Genomic DNA, 20394 nt, shown 5'->3' with positions numbered 1-20394 from the left:
AACAAAGCCTATTTATTCTATACTACCGGTATACTGTTGATATTTGATTACATCATATCGTCCAAAATAAATTGGTCAAACTGCCCAAATATTTTACTAATTTAATTAGTTATAGCGTGTCAATCACTTTATTCAGTTGAGATATATTGACGTTTACATAGTTTCTCATTATTATCTGAGTGTTACATTTATTACAAATTTCATTTAAAGACACACAACAAACCTGTTTTGAAAAAGTTCTCTCGTCAAACGATATTGCTTCGTTGTTTCGATCTTTGTTTCTATATTTCGTTGGCTTTTTAGCAGATGTTTGTGATTTATGTTCACATTCAACTGAGCGACCTATATACCGTGCCTCTAAAGTGGAAACCCCATGTCCTAAAATTAATCTTGAAAATCCTTTTGGTTATTTCCATCTCTCAGCATCATAAGCTAATTTTGTATCTAAATAGGCCGAAACATTTATTAGGCGTTTATCGAAATTTTGTTGAAAAAATGCAAATAGGGCTTTCTGTTTTATGTTTATTTTTTCGGTCGATTACACCGTGAGTTAGACTCCAAACATTTTTTTTACTGCCAAACTCACGTAACAATACACGAAACAGATTCGAAATAGTCGCAATCAGCCGATTTTGCACACATATAAGCTCAACATAATACGATTTGGGTAACATGCAAGTGCCATTTAAGTTTAACTACAATCATAAGAGGCCAACTGTTATTTGGCAGGCCTTAATTTTCTCAATAAGTACGTCTTCCTCCGAGAAAACTAGACAACTTTAGTAGCTATTACCATCATCTATGAAGTGTCGCAGTTTCCCGTCAAACGTAATTGCGTAAGTTGTTTTGTAATAGGCTTTAAGTGTCGATTCACATCATATCGCTGAACAAGGGAAACCAAATGACCAGTTTCATTTAAAATTAGTGTGCCCAATCCCGTTCTTGGAAAGACTGCTCATCTTAAAATATTTTGTTATCTTGTATATACATAATTTATTATAAGCTAATCAAAATTATTGGTAGTTAAGTGACTTGATTGGTTAAACCATCGAGATACGTCCGTGGGAAGTTGTTGAGATTTGTTGTCGGGACTCCTACCGATTAATATTAGTCGAAATTGTTTGTCATTTTGTGAATTTAAAGAAATTGACCAATTAATCGGAACTGTTGTGAGTAATTATGTTGTCAACGTTTTACAGAAGAAAGCAGGAATAATAATCAGCATACGTAGTGGCGATGTTGCTAAACTGAAAACGTCCGGACGTACATGTATATTACAGAATAGCGTATGAACCATAAACATCGTCAAGGTATTTAAAATAAAGTAGGGACCAATGTGTGCGCCTCAAAATGAGCGTAAGCACCGTCGACTATAGGAACCAATGTCCGGATAACATTACAGTCACGCGCAAATAAAATTCCTAGCTTTTGCGAGAGTCAGGTTTGTATTCGTATCTTATTTGTTCAATGCGTACGTCCATTGCTGATTAATTACCAACACAAACTTTTACTCGTAGTTGTAAATTTGACAGCTAATTTATATCTTAATTAATAAAGCATATATTGGATACAATATTTTACACATGTTTTATATTTGACAACCATCACCCAGCTTGGAACGAACACATGTGCTTTGTTGAAACATCACCAGCCCAATAATGACGCTAACATTGATTGCTGGTTCACAAATGGTAAAATGTTATGCCAACCATTCCCAATTCAAACCTTACAATCGCGGTAAATCGGCATACTTTGAAAAAATGAAATCTAATGTTTAACAAACGATTCATCCATCTGCTAGAAAAACAGCCTTGCATTCAAAAGGTCAAGTACACAGTTCAAGGTCACGGAAAGTCGTGCAGAACCTCAAAACAAGCCAAATGCTGACTGCATATGACGCACAACTCACAAAAGTCGATCACAAAAGCTCACGACGAGTTCTTTGATCTCAGGTAATCTAACCGACACGCTGAACGTGTGATAATTCTTGGAATATCCAACCAAAATATCAACAAAACATGGCGACTTAAGTGTCTTTTCAAACTATGTTTGTGGTGGTATATTTCAGGCACCAGGCCTACTTCAATGTTGTCCAAACAACGTAGCCCATTTGTGTGATAGTCGTTCAGGGTGCCTTTTATTTGGGGACAAATGAGCTTTTCTATGATTGATGGCGCTGGGTGGGGGGTAGTGTGTTCCGGATCAGGCGTGGTAGGTGCAGGACAGTTGGTGAACCTGGGTCGGGCTTGTTTAATTTATTTCAAGTTTATTCTCAGATTTCGACATTTTTAATCATGATGTTAAGATCGTTAGTAGGATGAGGAAGTTAGTAAGACGCACATCAAACTGTGTTAAAATGTCTTTCACAAAAATTGTCGTCTTATGTTCGGTTTGCATTGAGAAATAGAGCGTGATCGTTTAAATTTAAACGATCGTGATCGTTTATATTTAAACGATTATATAAATATTTAATTTTTCAACATGCCAACAAGATCTTCTACTTTACTGAAACAAATAAGATTGAAAACATAAAAAAAGACATAATGGTATTTGTCTGGGAAAACAAACACGTTGCTACCTTAAATAAACATTTAACAAAATTAAATGAAATATTTTTAATTTAAATGTTTGCATCAATCTTAGAATCGTGTAAGCCTTTATATTTCGGTTTTTAATTTCCCCTTTGTTCTGCATAAACCGATTATCTCGTCTTGATCAGATATTGTCCAGACTTAGGCTCACTAACAACATGGTGTCCTAAACCACACTGGGTGGCAGATAACAGTGCCATTAAACACGATTGATGATGCCACATCTCGTTCTGTTTGTATTAAGCAGTCATTTGGTTGAATAATTAACGCTGACATTCTCAACAGTTGCTTAAATTAGATATGTTACATATTGTAAAAATTAAATATCATGTCCAATATAGATTATCAGAAATTGTACACCGTAAAGATACTAGCCCGATTAATTTATAAAAAAGGGATTTAATAATTATAAAATTTACGTAAAAAAAAGTACACGCTGGGTATCCGGGTGCTTTGATAACAAATGGCACTTCGTTACCAGATAACAACAAAAGCCACGCGCGAGAGGTAAGTTCATCGTTTTTTTTAAAGTTATATCATAAAGATTAATTTTTTAAACAAGTCGCATGGTTGAGTTTATAAATGGTTTATCCTTTTGTATTGCAAAGAAAAAACACACGGAAGAATGGTATATTTTCCCCCAAAAAATAAAAATTTCGGTCGGAAAACAGCATAAACTGGATGAAGAGTTAACATTTCAACAAAATAAAACTAGTTAGAAATGTTGCAAGAAATTGTTTGATATTCCAGCATGTAGAGTAATCAATGTACTTCAAATACTGAAATTTTGATAGAATTCAATGAAATATAAACGAAGATAGAGCATTTTTTAATAGGTGGTATTCATGAAGTTGCGGATACTTTGATTCCCGATATAGGGCACTTCGGATAACAGAGACTTTCAACAAATTGGGCACTCTGATAACCGAGTTATATCTTATAACTGAAATGCATTTATGTATAGTATGGCTATTCTTACCAAATATTTTGAAGTACGAATCAATTTACATGGTCAAGCCCGACACATTGGGAATCTATGCATAACGTTATTACATACACATGTAAAATATAACCTATGGCATTGTTCGTTTGAAAAATCTTATTACTTTTAATTTACATAATAAATATTATAAGTGCAAATTTTAAATAAGATTCAAATGCTTATTTCCGAAGTAATATATTTCAAGTGACGACCGAAAATAATTGTCTAAATAATAAACTTGTTTTAAGTGGTAAATTGAGATTAAGAGAATTGAACATCAACGGATCATGTGGATCAACACGACTGTGTTCAATTGAACTTATAGCAGGACTCTAGATAAGGGGAGCAAGGGGTCTTAAAGCGGCCAATACACCTAATTAAAACCTTTGTCATCGGTGCTCATGCTTTATATTGAGCTCTACTTATAGGAAGCATTTCCCTTTACACTTCCCTTTCCCTTTAATTATCATATTCCAAAGGTATGAGAACATGTTTCGGTAATTCGTTTTTAATTTACGTTAGTACATACATTTATATTTATTGCCTGCTTACAATAACAGTATTCCACAGCGAATTCTGCATTTCTGATTCACTAAATAGAGTGTGTTATATCTGGTAAAAAGTGTCGAGTTATCTGGAATCGAAGTGCCGTTGTCTTTGAGATGATCGGTAAAAGAAGTGTCCATGAAAATTTGGCATCCGACTCTTAAAACATTTGAATTTCCTCAAATACGTTATTTAACAAAAATTTAACATGTTGTAACTTTAATGGACATATTGATCTTTTATTTCGATTAGTTGGCACGTTCTTGGTTTATTTCAAAGTATTTTTATTTTGTTGAAATACGTCCTGATCATCGAATTCATGATGATTATCGATGAAATTTTATCTCTTTTTTTTATAATCCACTTTTTTTCACGACTTTCTTGCTCCGTGATACGAAGTACTATATCATTAATCGACCAAACAATGTTACGTGTCTGAAAACCAAAATGAACAGAACATAAATGCAAAAAAAAGCTGAAGAACTCAACTCGCGCTTTTGTTGTTATCTGGTAGCGAAGTGCCATCTGTAATCAAAGTATCCGCATACCCGGCGTGAAGTAACGTATTTAGCGTGTATCGGTTTATTAAAACTACGTCATTCCGTATAAAGATTTGATGTTACGGCAATAAACGAACGAAATCATAAAAAACACAAGAAATTACGTTTGACAGCAACGGGGGTAAATAATGTTTAAAAAAAAATTAATATAGATTAGTGTGTTTAAAGTATTAGATATTTGTCACTCATACTCATAACAATGAACTGGTTCATACAACACAAGAACCTGAAGAAGTGATATCGAACAGGGCTGAGTACTGCAGTTTTAGTATTGATTTCCTACATATACAGCTCTCTTGCATGACATTTAAGTCAATTTACAAGCATTAGGACTGTGTATATCTTTCAGCTGTCACACATGCAGGTGGTATGAAATTCCATTTAAGTAACTGCTAACTTACAGGTTGACATTTTTTTGTTTATTGAAATATTAATTAGATCTATTTATTGGTTTCAATTTGATTTATCAAAAAAAAAGTAAAAGCGATTAGTAATTAAAGTAAGTCACGTTTATTAAACCAATCATGGGTCATAATGAATGGCATGCAAATCACAATGTAAACGGATAATGCACCAAAATAAAAGAAATACTATAAATGAGATCAGTATAAAGTAAATCATGCTTGATTGTGATTTTTATAACACAATTAAGTCGTGCACCAGAATTCCCTACTTATTTTACAGCTTCATGTTATTATTATAAATTGACATTGTAGAAATATATAATCTACGAAGATGAATGAACCCTAAAAAGAACGACAACATTCATGCACCTGGTGTCTCAATGAGAAAGTTATGAATGTCACCGTACTCGAACATCGGCCATTTGGTCGGGTCACTTTTCAGAACATCCACCATGCATTTTGTACGGACATTCATTTAGTCAAATTTTATTTTCTGGTCATATCGGGCTTTCGAAGTGCAATCTTACCCTTCATAATAGTCAATAGACATTTTAAACATCAATTAAAACACATTTAATTAATTATCAACTTCCAAATAGGAATGCAATTGGCGAAATGTCAGCAGATGTAGATAAATCAGCATAGTTAATCAACTGTATCTAGGGCATTGTTTTCACCGCCGCTAAGGTATTGCCCCGTTTGTGACGTCAGCGCAATAATTGAGGGTTGCCACGGGAGAAAGGGTAACTTTTCAGCGAAAGAAAAACAGCTTTTAATTATTTTCTTGAAAAGGGGGCATAAAAGAAACAGAAAATGTGTTGATGTCAGTGTAAGATCGTTTATTTTTTCACTCGTGATCATAGAAAAATAATATGTTCACGAACATATATTTTCTATGATCACTCGTGAAATAACAAACGATCTTACACTGAAATATACAAATATCCTCTATAACATAATTTTTTGTCGCTATTGTTTTCATCAAAAAGTACAGAAAAAACACTTATACTATAAATTAATATATTGAAAAAAAAACAACAACATATTTTTTAAACAAAGCGAAATAAACAAGAATATGTTTATATTAACCAGTATTCTTTGTATTTGAATCATTTATAATTATAATTGAACCTCATAATACTCATTAACTGATTAAATGTCCTGTATTCACTTTGTACCACACACTAGTGAACTTAACCGCGAGCTAAGTATTATTTAGAATCTTTGAATCTCTGATTAAACATGTGAAACTTTCAAGATTTAGAAAAACTTAAACTTGTAGATTGTACAAGTTGATTTGAGAGATATATCTTTTAATGCTATGTATAGCGGGAAAATGTAAATGTTCAACAAATAATTAATTGAATGTGTTCTTTTAATGATCTTCTGTTCAATGAAGCTTGAAACAAACATATGGAAATTTATTATAAGTGAACACATGTCCTCGTGGTTTTAGACTTAAAGCATATTTAAGAGAGGCTTATATTGATCACTGCAAAAATTGTGTTTTGCTTCTAATATGATGTTAACCATGTAAATTCCACTGTATAAAACCAGGCGTTGACATGTTACACATTAAAAGAAATTTACTTTATATATGTACTTTTCAGGAGAAACAGACTATGTTTCGCCGCCACTGTTAAAAGGAGTACAGAGGAGAGCACGACCGTTACAGCATTATACGCTATGACGGGATGGCTCTTCATAGATATTGTGGATATTAAAATGAAATCAATTATTATTATGCCCCCCTTCGAAGAAGAGGGGGTATATTGCTTTGCTCATGTCGGTAGGTCGGTCGGTAAGTCCGTCCGCCAGATGGTTGTCAGACGATAACTCAAGAACGCTTGGGCCTAGGATCATGAAACTTCATAGGTACATTGATCATGACTCGCAGATGACCCCTATTGATTTTGAGGTCACTAGGTCAAAGGTCAAGGTCACGGTGACCCGAAATAGTAAAATGGTTTGTCGGTACGTCCGTCCACCAGATGGTTGTCAGACGATAACTCAAGAACGCTTGGGCCTAGGATCATGAAACTCCATAGGTACATTGATCATGACTCGCAGATGACCCCTATTGATTTTGAGGTCACAAGGTCAAAGGTCAAGGTCACGGTGATCCGAAATAGTAAAATGGTTTCCGGATGATAACTCAAAAACGCATACGCCTAGGATCATGAAACTTCATGGGTAGATTGATCATGACTCGCAGATGAGCCCTATTGATTTTGAGGTCACTAGGTCAAAGGTCAAGGTCACGGTGATCCGAAATAGTAAAATGGTTTGTCGGTACGTCCGTCCACCAGATGGTTGTCAGACGATAACTCAAGAACGCTTGGGCCTAGGATCATGAAACTTCATAGGTACATTGATCATGACTCGCAGATGTCCCCTATTGATTTTGAGGTCACTAGGTCAAAGGTCAAGGTCACGGTGATCCGAAATAGTCAAATGGTTTCCGGATGATAACTCAAGAACGCATACGCCTAGGATCATGAAACTTCATGGGTAGATTGATCATGACTCTCCGATGACCCCTATTGAATTTGAGATCACTAGGTCAAAGGTCAAGGTCACGGTGACCCGAAATAGTAAAATGGTTTCCGGATGATAACCAAAGAATGCATACGCCTAGGATCATGAAACTTCATGGGTAGATTGATCATGACTCGCAGATGACCCCTATTGATTTTGAGGTCACAAGGTCAAAGGTCAAGGTCACGGTGACCCGAAATAGTAAAATGATTTTCGGATGCTAACTCAAGAACGCTTTTGCCTAGGATCATGACACTTCATAGGTACATTGATCGTAACTCACAGATGGCGCCTATGGATTTTCAGGTCACTAGGTCAAAGGTCAAGGTCACAGTGACAAAAAACGTATCACACAATGGCTGCCACTACAACTGAAAGCCCATATGGGGGGCATGCATGTTTTACAAACAGCCCTTGTTTGTGAGTTTGATTACTAGTCGTGAACTGTTGAAAGCCATTGAACTGTTTTGCGTTTAGTATTTTATTTACGTGTACAATGACCTCACTTAGCAGAATGAAAAATGGCCTTGACAATGTCGGTTCAGTGAACTAGTTAGGGACATAGCACAAGATAATTATAGCGTTCATTATAAGGGCTAAATGCATGGCATGTTGTTTTCATTTCCGTACGTATGTTGATTAAAAAAGATAAAACGGTTAGAATTGATATTCTTATTATGTTTCAAATCGAACAGATATTCGTCTAAGCATCAATAAAAGTGATGGAGTTGTAATTGTCCAACATTTCGATAGATATCCCAGTACCCAGTAATTCGAACGGTATCTTCCCAATGGTGCACCAGTGATTGTGCAGTGTCCATTGAAAGTTTTTACATCACATCGTGGTTACACACTTTCCATGTGTTTTGGTGGCTCAGTTTGCCTCGATGACAGCCTCTATCCAGTCGTAGTAGTGGTTAACGCGCGTGTAGATCCCGGGAAACCGCGAGTTTGCGCAATCAATGCCTATAGATACTACGCCAACCTGGTTCCAGTGGCCGTCATGGAAGCACGCAAGCGGACCGCCAGAGTCGCCCTAGAAAAGAATGTGATAAAGTTAAATTTAATACTACCTTTTACAGAATATCCTAACAAATGTAATTGTACAGAATCTTAAACGAATGGTTAGTCCCTACCAAATTATGTTTCACAAGTTCAGGACAAATTTAGCGAGCTTGCTATTAACCGGGCCACAGAACTCCAAAAACGTGGAACTACAATAACGGACACAGGAACATGTTTGCAAGGCCTACAGACCTCTAGGCATCTGAAGACAGATGACTATAACACATTCATGTCATCAGGAACGCCAATCAAAATATTTTAAAAAGCAGCTTCAGAAACAATCACAATAGCGCGTGAAAGATCTACAGGCCATATTGAACGGAAGAGCTTTAGGAGCTTGAAGGGGGAGCAACATACAAAAAGTGGATGAAAACTCTTCTGTTGACAACATCGCACTGAAAGCATCCCATGCCAATAACAGAAGAACGTTCATTCATGTAGCAAGATCCAGTTGTGACGGAAACAAGCTGTGGATGTTAACCAAAGAAATAATGGTGAAGACACACGGGCAGTGCTATTTACCACCTCACACTGTCGAAAGTTGCTTTAAAATGAGCCAACCTTTCTTTAGAGAATTTTAAGGAATTTGCAGGTTCTAAATGAAAGAAGAACATCAAAGAAGGATCAGTCAGAGGAACGCATGAACAATTCGTTCAAAATCGACTATTTATCAGATGCAATTGAAGCCCTACTTGAAATAAAATCCACAGTCCCAGTAAAACCACAAACGAAACGCGGCTGCATCTCGACACAAGGGCAAAAATCCACAAGTATGGCAAAGATCGAGCCCATGTGGACAGCTTCAAACCCATCAGTCTCACCAGCTGTGTGGGCAAAAAAACTAGGAAATAGGGCCAACCATTATTTAAAGGCTGAAGCTATCATGGGCCTTTAGCTCATGGAAGAAAGAAAGGGACATCAAACTCCTAACAAAGTCCAAACAACTGCAAAATCACCCAGTGAAAGACAGACTAAGCCATCAAACAACAGAAATAATGAAGAGAGAAACCCACTCGTTCACCTACCAGACGAGGGTTTTGGAAAGGAATTGCAATGATATCCTTATTCATTTTCCCAAAGATATTCACACTACCTTGAACACATTGGCTGGAGCGATGTTTAATGACCCCAATTCACAGTAATATTCCGTGCATTGGCAAGACAGCCTCTCAGAACGGTGCTGAAAAGAAATATATCTCCATGGAAAACATCTACAACTGCTGCTCATAACACCACTGGATTCATGTCTTTTCACTGATGGGTATGCTTACCAGGCTGTCATAATTTGTAGAGCCGGAATCTACATCACGTACCCAAGAGGTAAAGAATAGCACATATCACTCGCTATCGCCCTCTTCTCCTGCAACCTCAAGGCTGAAGTAGTAGCACACAAAACAGCTGCATTGAAATAGCTTTTCCGCGACGTAAAGGCAATCATGCAAGCGCACGGCAATATCAGAGGAAATGAATTGAACGACCTGTCAAGTGAATTGCTCTCCCTATGCAGAGCCCACACGGTCGTGCTCCAATGGGTACCATTCCAATGTAACATTCTCTGAAATGAAGCCACAGACACTCTGGCAAAATAGAGCACTACAAAAGAGCAGAATGACAGGGCAACCACCTTAATAAAACAAGATCACCATCATATCAAAGCAACACGCTGTCACGGCATCAACGCTTAAACATAAACGACCCCTTTCACCTGCTCTCAAGATCCGAGCAGGCTTAAACCGCATTAACTACCACCTGTTCACCAAATTCAAGATTGGCCAGTGAGACTTGTGCCCATGTCAGATTTGCAGCATAAAAATTACACTAGCTGCAGTCCATTCCACTTAACGACGACCTCATGCGCCGGAGCACGATGAATTGAAAGCTCTACGACAATCAAGCGGACATGCAGTGCACGGTTTTCTTTGCGCAGAGAGCCGACTTGATCGTCTGAGTGATGGGCTCGCAGAGGCAGAAGAAGACATGAACATCGCAAAATGAAGGTCATAATGTCGCTTAGGATGGCAATATCACACAATCTTATCGTCGACACTTAATAAAAGTAAACGTTTGACGCTTTGAAACTATTTGTATAAGCAGATGAATCCTACCTGACATGAATCCCTGCCTTCAGCGGTGGCGCAAATAACCGAGTCCTCGATTGCGAAATTGTTACGCGCGGTGTCGTTCTCCGGAAGTAGATTGTAGCGGTCTGCGCATACGGAAGTGGGTACGACCTCAACACTCGCATGGTGCGGCATTTCCACACCCCCACCCTCTGAAAAACAACAACGCTCCCCGCATAGTATTACAGAAGAAAAACATATGGTAGTCATGCTCACGACAGGTTTACGTTACTATCCGATGCTAGTGTATATCTGTGTTCACAATAAAAGAATACGATAGACAAACAAAAATATACAGTTTGCTCATAACAAATTTTTTAAATCCGAAGCGGTACTAAACAATAATAGTATTTTTGTTTCTTAGAGAACATAGTAAAATATCTTTAAAACTTTTTTTCTAATATTGACCATGGTTGTTATTTATTTATATAGCTCTACAAAACAAGATCCTACCGTCCACCAAGTCTCCCCATCCCGCAGTGACGCAGTGGCTGTGATCGGGCGCGGTGTAGTTGGGCTCGATACAGATGGTGTTCACATACTCGGACATGTGAGCGGGGCGGCTCAACTTTACCAAGGCGATATCATACAGAATCTTCTCGTCCGTCGCCACTGAAAAAAGGCACTTGCAAACGTCTTATACATTGGGGATAAAACATGTGTGTCATAAGTATAGATATATTTTAGTGTGTGATGAAAGGGAATTAACACATTGCAGAGGTGATACATTGAATTAAACTATTTCTAGGTCGCTAAAATACACATCCAAGAGTCTAATACAGTTTACTTTACATGTGCGGGTGCAAGTGTGATATACGATTGAGTCGATATGTTCACCTGTGCGATAAATTTGCATGATGAACACAAGAATGCATGCCTGGGATACTGTACATTGGAATTGCAAAATGCGCTCGTCTGATGCAATGGTAAGGATCGGGGTAAACATGTATTGGAAAGGACATGTGCATATATGTGACACATTGGAACGTTACACCACTCTCTTATATCAAATTCCAGTGATAACAGTGTTAAATATATGAGTAGCCACTTACGCACAAACTTGGGGTGTCTGACTATCTTGTCCAATGTGAGCTTCTGCTCCGTGCCGTCCTCTCGACCCTGCACGTGTTCCCCGAGCACCACGCGCCAGTTGTTTTTGTCCGACAGGCCGTAACCCATGATTTCACTGTTGGCAAGTATTACACTTACATATAAACATTAAAGATGTGACATGATCGTTGTCCTGAAGTCGTTTGCAGTTACGAATCAAAGATCAATTATTAACAAGTATATATATGTTTAATTATTATGTTGTGTAACGTATGACGTAACAGCAAAATAACACACGTGTCTCCCACGTCACGCTTATAATGTTAAGCTGCCTTGTTTTTGCTCTTGTTTCAATAAAACATGTAGATAGTTTAAATTTACAAACAATATTTGTAACACACATGGGAACTAAAAGTGACCTTTACACAGATTTTATCATGTATTGAACTTTGTCATTTAATGTTTTATATTGATAAATGTGAACATTTGATCTAAAAAAAAATCCAGTAAAAAGTAAGAATACAATTAAAGAAAGACAGAAAAGTAACGCTCAACTGGACTTTTACCACTGAACCCTGAAGTAAAATCTATCCCTTGCAAAGTACAGATGCCAACTCGGCAAACCGTGCTCATACAATCAGTGATGTATTATATACTTTGTATAAGCAATCCTCGTAGTGTCACAAGATATAACGAGAACAGAACTCTCCAATTATTCAATCGTTTTGCGTTGCAACGCTTTATATTTTTTGGGTTTTTAAATGGTTAAACGATGCATATCATGAATATTTAAGAGCATGTAAATGTTCAGTTTTTCTGTTTCCTCACAAATATAATAACTACAACGAATATTTGCGAATCTGAAACAATTATTTCAAATGTGTCAATTTACCAAAACGTGAAAAGTCCCTTTAAACCCTACACTTCCCTTGTTTAAAGCACATGTCGAAAAACATGTTATGCAATAATACATAAGATATTACAGAGATCTATGTTTTGATATTTTCCATGAAATGTTAAGTTGACCTTTGGTATACGGTTACAAGTGTTGTGTGCAATACGCGGTATAAAAATGGCTGCGTGTGAGGCAAGTTATTTCTAAACTGCCATATAAATGAGTTAAATACATGGAGCCAGATACAGGTGTGATGCGCTCACTTGTGGTCTCCATATGGCGATAAAGTACAGCAATGTATGCTAACACTACCTGCTTTACAACGTAGGGACGCAGGGACAAGTTAATGCCTTACCCCCCCCCCCCCCCCCCCCCGCCCCTCGATCCCCAAAACAAACATGAATGTGGACATCAAGTAATGTGGTGAAATATGAAAGACAATAAGCAGGAAACTTCGAAGACCAAGCAGTTAACTAGTAAATTTCCCTGGAGTTTGTATGTGTGACAATGGAACTCACATGAAACAGTGGGCGGCAGTGAGTAGCCACTGTGGGTGAATGAGTGACGCACCACACAGATGAGGTAGGCCTGATCGATCCGTGTAGCTGTGTGGTAACATGAAGTGCAGTGACACCAGCCACGGCCACTCGCTCGGAAGTGATGCCGAGCCGCCTACAACGCGCTTCCGGCGTCGCCTGTTGTCGTGTTCCACAATGTAGGTTTTGCCGCACGAGTCGATGGGTTCTAACACAGATATGCATGTATATAAAAACGTCATTGATTGATTGCTCGTACATATAGGCAAATTTAATTTAATTCAAACAATCCCAAAATTTTAAGAACGACACTAGTGAGATTAATCAAATCGTCGATTGGTGTAAATTCTTCTTATTTTTTGTTAAGAACGGCAATTAGAATGAGACGCGTATTCGCGCAGTATTGTCATGAGCTACCCTGTCCGCTATAGTCATGCAATGTTTCGCGGTGTCATTAGCGGACAAGATTGCTCCTGACCAGACCGTGTAATTGCGCAGGCTGGTCTGGGTCTACATTAATCGCATATTTAATAAGACACATTTTCGCATGACGCGGCACAAATGCAAAATGGTTTTTAACTTGTATGCAGAAAAGGAAATATTGAATACGGTAAGTAAACGTTATCATTAGGCATTATAAAAATAATTTCGCATTAATCAAATAGTTGCACATAATACAGCGACTTACCATGCGGCGCCAATGCATCTGCAAATCAAACATAAAACTTGTCAATACATGTAATATGCTTCTGTAATGGCTACCCATAACTTTTTTTTATTGAAACAATAATATAGATTTATAAATGTAACATATGCCATTTGCAATTTACATACAAATATTTTTTTCTTATTTAAGGACATGTATATCCGATATACAATCATAAATATTTAACGGTTATATGTTTATTCAAGAATACACCAAATAAATATTGTTTTATACTGCAAATAATCAGGCATTTGTATACAGTTAAGATGCTGCCAGACATATATTAACCCGTAATTTCTAGGTGAAAAAGCATATTTATGGATTTCGAGTTTTGGTTGTTATATCGTATTTTCAGGAGTGATCAAAGAAACCCGCACCATTTAACTTTGAATGCATTTCCCAGAGTTTTTCAACAGAAATTAATGTTGGAATAAGCCAAAGACCTTTAAATATAATAAAAACGTAAATATAAAATGGTATATTACTTAAGTGATTTCACAACATTTAATTTACTGTATAAAAACCGAAATTGAAGATTTCAAGTGTTTTAAAGCGATGAAATGTCAATTTTAGTTAACTCAAATGTATCGACTAGGTTGTTTTTCTAACTGTAAATCATGAAAACATGAGCTTATTTCAATCGTTATTACAAACATGTATTTAACTCACACAATCCATGTATTAATACTATCTAACACGTACTACAGCCTTCGAATGTCACTTGATATCCGTCTGTTTCCATGGCTTCCGAGGGATTCCCAATGGCGTGTTTGTTCTCCCACAGGCTGAGCACAGCAATGCACTGTGAGCGGATAGGGAACCCCGGTCCCTCTATCACTATCGAGGTTTCGCCGTACGTTATCTCAAAATCCTGACAAAAACATAATATCGTAATTTAAGTAATAACACTCGCGTATGTTTAACATACTGATGCGTAATTCGGTGGAATAAAGACCCGAAGATTTTTTTCTGCTATATTACTCGACCATCTTAATATAAAGAGTTAAATAATCGAATATACGAGAGCGTTCGAATCCATAAAATATTATAATAAAATCTAATCGGAAATATTGAAAGGCTATCGACTTGAAGGACACACTGTTTAGCGGCTTGTCGAGTTGCTGAAAGATAATCACCAACAACCGACGATATCACATTCCATACTGTAATGACACGAGATCACATTCCATACTGTAATGACACGAGATCACATTCCATACTGTAATGACACGAGATCACATTCCATACTGTAATGACGCAGCTTTCATCTTACACATCCATATACACGTTTTGTGCAAAATACATAAAATAAAATGGGAAATACTATTAATTGATAACATCAAATGAAATCGTCAAATCAAACTATATAATGTGAATTAATGTGCTTCCCTTAAAAGTGTAATTTCGGATTAATTAATTGTTTAGCGTGATCTGTGACTGCTTACTTCTCCCCACACACCACCACATAAAATATATCATGGCTTCTCCGCCATCCTTGGGCCTCTAAGTGCCACCACTCACACTCGAAATTTGTACAAATCAATAAATAAATTCGGTTATTAACAAACACGGTGGGCCATAAGAGGGACGTGTACTTCAGTCGTATCGCCTACCTTCGGCTGGTCGTTCTCCTTCACGAACTGACCCATGTCGAAGTTGCATGCCCTGGCATAGGCCACCTTGAACGCGGGCGTCGGCTCGGTAGCCGGACCGGTCAGAGTGATCCGCATCGACGTGATGATCTTCTCCTTGTCAAAAACGAATTTTCGGAGTTCGGGGCCGGGTCCCTCTATGAAGCTTGGCGTAATAGAGCCCTTGCATTTAGCGGGAGCTGCCGTCACATGATATAAAATCAAAATAAGGAAATGCATGTACACGTGGAAATGATAAGAGCACACATAATACTGCCTTATCGAAATACCAGCTGAAACTAAATATAATTTTATTCCATGTAGGACGTTTTTACACAAACATTTTTATAAAGCGGTTATATTTTTATTGGCTAAGACAAAATGTCGTTATTTATAGACCACGTTTGCAATATCTGTATGACTGAATTAACTAACCAAGTGGCCCACTGTGTTTGTTGTATAAGTTGTTGCATGTGAATGAATACTAGTAGAAGTATGTGTCCTTGTACCGCCTCTGTCTGTACTTACAGCAGCCGAGCAGTTCAAACCTCATGGCAGTGTCCTCCCCGACACGCTTTGTCGGCACTATGCGCACGCATCTAGCGTTGAACACGTGATCGAACATCACCGTCGTCGTCGTATTGGAGAACATATTTCCGATATATTCCTGCATTTACAAAGATATATAGATAAACTTAATAGTGATTTGTGTCACAGTCTGAATATACATTCGGTTCTCTGTAAAGTGTCCGCGGTCGAGGAGATAATCGAGTCCCTGGCCGAAAGATAACACAACATTTTTCAAACAAGGAAAATCAAGAAAAATCAAGAAAAAACGCGTATACATGTAGTTGCCAAAAAAAGTTATGCCAAAAAAACGGTACATGTGTGAAATATAACTTCGTAATGTTATTATACTCAGGCGGCCACTTAGAGGCAAAAGTCAACCGAAAATGGTACTGCAGCCCTTTCTTTCCAATGCCTTACTGCAGTGTATTTAGAGATGTTTTTATTAGTGCCAAAACACAAAATACTTTTTCAAATCATTTAAGATATACAAGAAAATGTGTAGATACCCATATTTTTTATGATGGCTTAAGCTTGGCCTTGGATATTCCTGGGATTGCTTTGTACTGGTACTAGTTATATAACGGTTAAGGTTTATTGAAGAAACTATTGATATGATGATGAAAAATAATGGAAGTTTTTAAGTTAAATCTGTACCACTGCCATGAAAAAGTTATAGCATAAACATGTTTATATTCGCTAGTTGTTTTTTCTTCTTGATAAGTTGGTAGGTTTCACAATTCCAGATGGAGCTTAAACAAAAAATCAAAAGTATAAGGCCTTACCTTAAATTGAATTCAATTTCGCCTTAGGGGCCTACAATTAAATGCGCATTTAACAAGACGCATAAATTTTCCGCGCAATATAATGATATTATCTTGAAGAAAACAATCGTCACCTGTTCATCGCCTTGTCTGTCTGTGACTGTAGCGAAGTTGGTGCAGTCGGTGCTGTACGCAACCCGGAAGTGCGTCACCCGGGACGCCGAATGCGGACTGTCCTTGACCACAATGCCGGATATCAACACCGTCTCTTGAAATTCTACCTGCAGCAAATAGATTAAGCACAACAATGTCTAAATAAAGACGTAGACGTACCCTTTCCGAATTAGAAGCAAAGTAAAAAATGATTGTGCAAACAGCATAAAACCAGAACCGCTTGCGAATGACTCGCAGTCTGTTCCTGTTTTATGCTGTTTTTGCTGCTCATTAGTATCTAAGGTTTGGAGATGAAGCCTTAAAAACTTGAATCTAGTAAGAAATCTTTAATTTGATATAACTCTCTAAAGGACTACAAATGTGTGAAAATACGTATCACAGTGGTAAAGGGTTAACTACTCTGCTACTTTTTCCGTAGATAAATCTAATGTCAGGTAAAACATCAGCAGGCACAATTGGTTTGTACGATACATAGTAAGTGCGTTAGGCCCTTGTAATACCATAGGTATGTTAGTATACAATGGACAAATACTGGTTTAAGAACTTTTATGAGATGCAATTACTCACTTGAATGTAAGAATTATCACCCCTGTTTTGAGACCGGAAGGAGATACTGGGTGGCTCCCTTTCGCCATTAGCTTCCTCGGTGATGGTGAAGCCAACCTGAATGTTGACCGAGTCCCGTATGATTCCCAGAGGCTCGCTGCATGTCACGGCCGCATTGGAAGCACCCTGCCGTCTGTGTCTACGCGCACCCTCAAAAACCTGCGGCGAACAATGGAGTAAACGAAATAACACTGAACGGCAGGGGTCACATTCATGTAAATGTACGGTATACGTGTCTAATATTCTCAAATGTCTATGACAATAACGTTTATAATTCCGATAATACCCGAATTTTTATTTTCTTCAAACCTTTATACATAGACCTTGAGCATAAAGAACAGTTTTCGACAAGTTGTATCGAGTTTTCATAGATTGAGACCTAAATTTATAGTTCGTTATTTGATACGTTGAAAGCATTAAAAGCGCCATGAAAACATTATTCCAGTTAAAGCTATGTGTGACGTTTTCCTTACACGAAATTGACGTCTTTTACCAATTTAAAACTAGAATTTTCGGCGTATATTATATTAACTGAAAAGAACGAACATATCATTCATTTTACATATGAATGTACAACATGAATCTAAATAAACGTGGAGTAAATCACCGGTGATTGATTGCCTGCTAATCAACGCAGCCTCGTATCCGGAAGTGGGTTACAAGCTCCACTGCGCAATATATCGCTCGCCTACAAATGAACACCCTTCCAAATATCTGTTAACGCGCTTTAAACGTATTTTATTGCTGCCAATTGTTTTGACACGATCGATTAGGAAATTAATGGCACCTTCAATGCGATTGTAGATATGCTAATTGAAGAAATATTCACCTTATATTTCCGGGCTTTGGCAGCTGTAATAAATGAGTGAGGAGGTATCCCGCTCCGGTCAACAGCAATGGCGGGAGAAACAAGATAATAAAAACCTTAATGCGCATATAATTGGTACGCTTAGCAACACATTAACAAATCATATCCTGTTGTATGTCGCACATGTTCTGTATATTACGTGGTATTATTAGGCGCCGTACCGGACTGCGGCGGTCTACACGGAAAGATTATTGTGTTTTTCTGCTAGTGTGATGGGTTATTGCAGGTGTGTGTTTCTACATTTTTGCAAAAATGATGAGATTTTTTAAAATGCATTAACATAAGAATTTATTATATATTTCGTTGTTTGTGTGTGTTTTTTTATTTTTTGTTATGAATAATTAAAACTGTTATTAAAAGCGTTTCGCCAGACTATGTTGGCTCCAATCACAACAGTAATATTGGCAAAGAAATTAAAGATCTGGATCCTTAACAATTTGAAGGAAGTCAAACCGGCTACAAGTTAAACAGGCATTATCAGTGCAATTTTATTTAATATTAGTTTGTGAGATGTTAGGCTTCATTTTTTATTTGTGTTAGTTTTCTCTTACGTCACTTTCTCCCGATCGCATTGTTGCTCCAAATCAATCGTTGGTTTGATTTCCACAAACTCTTCAGCTGCGAGAAGAGTGTCAATTAACTTTATCCGTGTATTAAGTGTATGGATTTTGCCGGACGAAATGAATTTGATCTGGGGGCCTAAAAATTGCCCGATGGTTAACTGTGTTAATTGTAAGCGACTTGATTGTGTTATTTCCACTTAAATACTTTTAATCAGCCATTCAACATATATCCCATGTGGTTTGTTCTTGAATTAAAAAAATGATGTCAAAACGAAGTAATTTTGTATGATATTTGCATAACAATTGTAGATAGCCAAAATGTATGCTTGATTTATTGACGAGGACATTAGCAAATAAAAAAAGTAGTACACATGTAGCATAAAAAGGTGGCGAATAAAAGTGTGACGCATACAATACGAAATGGGTGTGTATGCATATTTTAAGGAGTAAGGCATAACAATAAAAAGAGGGCCTGAAAGGCCCAAAGTCGCTCACCTTAGATAACAAGATATTATTTGGACAAATCTTCTGGCCACGTTTCATGAAGATCGGAAAATAACTGTGGGCTCTAAAGTGTTAACAAGGTTTTACTATAGCCAAATTAGGAAAAATGCCCCGCCCCCTGGCAGCTATGTTTTTTCAACCAACCGGCATCATTTTTGAACTCTTCCAAGATATTATCGGGATGAATCTTCTGACCAAGCTTCATTAAGATCGGACAGTCAATGTGGCCTCTAGAGTGTTAACAAGATTTTACTATAGCCATATAAGGAAAAATGTCCCGCCCCTTGGCAGCCATGTTTTTCAAGCAAAGATTATCATTTTCGAATTCATCCAAGATATCATTGGGACAAATCTTCTGACCAAGTTTCATGAAGATCGGGAAATAAATGTGGCCTCTAGAGTGTTAACAAGGTTTTACTATAGCCAAATAAGGAACAATGCCCCGCCCCCTGGTGGCCACGTTTTTCAACCAATCGGCATCATTTTCTAACTCTTCCAAGATATTATTGGGATGAATCTTCTGACTACTTTTTTATATACCACATTTATATAGCGCCCTTTTCATACGCGAGATGTGCCTTCAAAGGCGCTTTACAGTTTTTCTCTGATTACTGGGTCATAAGTCGTCCATTAACATCTTGGCGCAGTATGCAGCCACGGCACATTGGCTTATTTCCCTCACAGGTACCCATTTATACACCTGGGTGGAGAGGAGCAGATGTGG

General features: G+C 37.5%; 2 protein-coding genes across 3 annotated transcripts in view; both read right to left on the bottom strand.

Moving 5' to 3' along the window:
* The window catches only part of LOC127866634 (tryptase-like), a 204523-nt gene that overhangs the window by 78698 nt on the left and 105431 nt on the right, over positions 1-20394 (bottom strand). The window lies entirely within an intron of this gene.
* Positions 8279-20394, bottom strand: part of LOC127866632 (venom prothrombin activator nigrarin-D-like) — a 163439-nt gene continuing 151323 nt past the window's right edge. Inside the window, exons 11-12 of one of the 2 annotated variants that reach the window (XM_052407335.1) lie at positions 10792-10958; positions 8279-8657 (exon numbers count right to left, since the gene is read on the bottom strand). In XM_052407335.1, coding sequence (XP_052263295.1) covers positions 8496-8657; positions 10792-10958 — 329 coding nt within the window. In that variant the 3' untranslated portion in view covers positions 8279-8495. The remainder of the gene's footprint in view (positions 8658-10791; positions 10959-20394) is intronic. The other variant, XM_052407334.1, reaches the window with a different exon arrangement.

The sequence above is a fragment of the Dreissena polymorpha genome, chromosome 2, assembly GCF_020536995.1.
Source record: "Dreissena polymorpha isolate Duluth1 chromosome 2, UMN_Dpol_1.0, whole genome shotgun sequence".
NCBI lineage: Eukaryota > Metazoa > Mollusca > Bivalvia > Myida > Dreissenidae > Dreissena > Dreissena polymorpha.
This window is presented reverse-complemented; position numbering and strand designations above follow the sequence as displayed.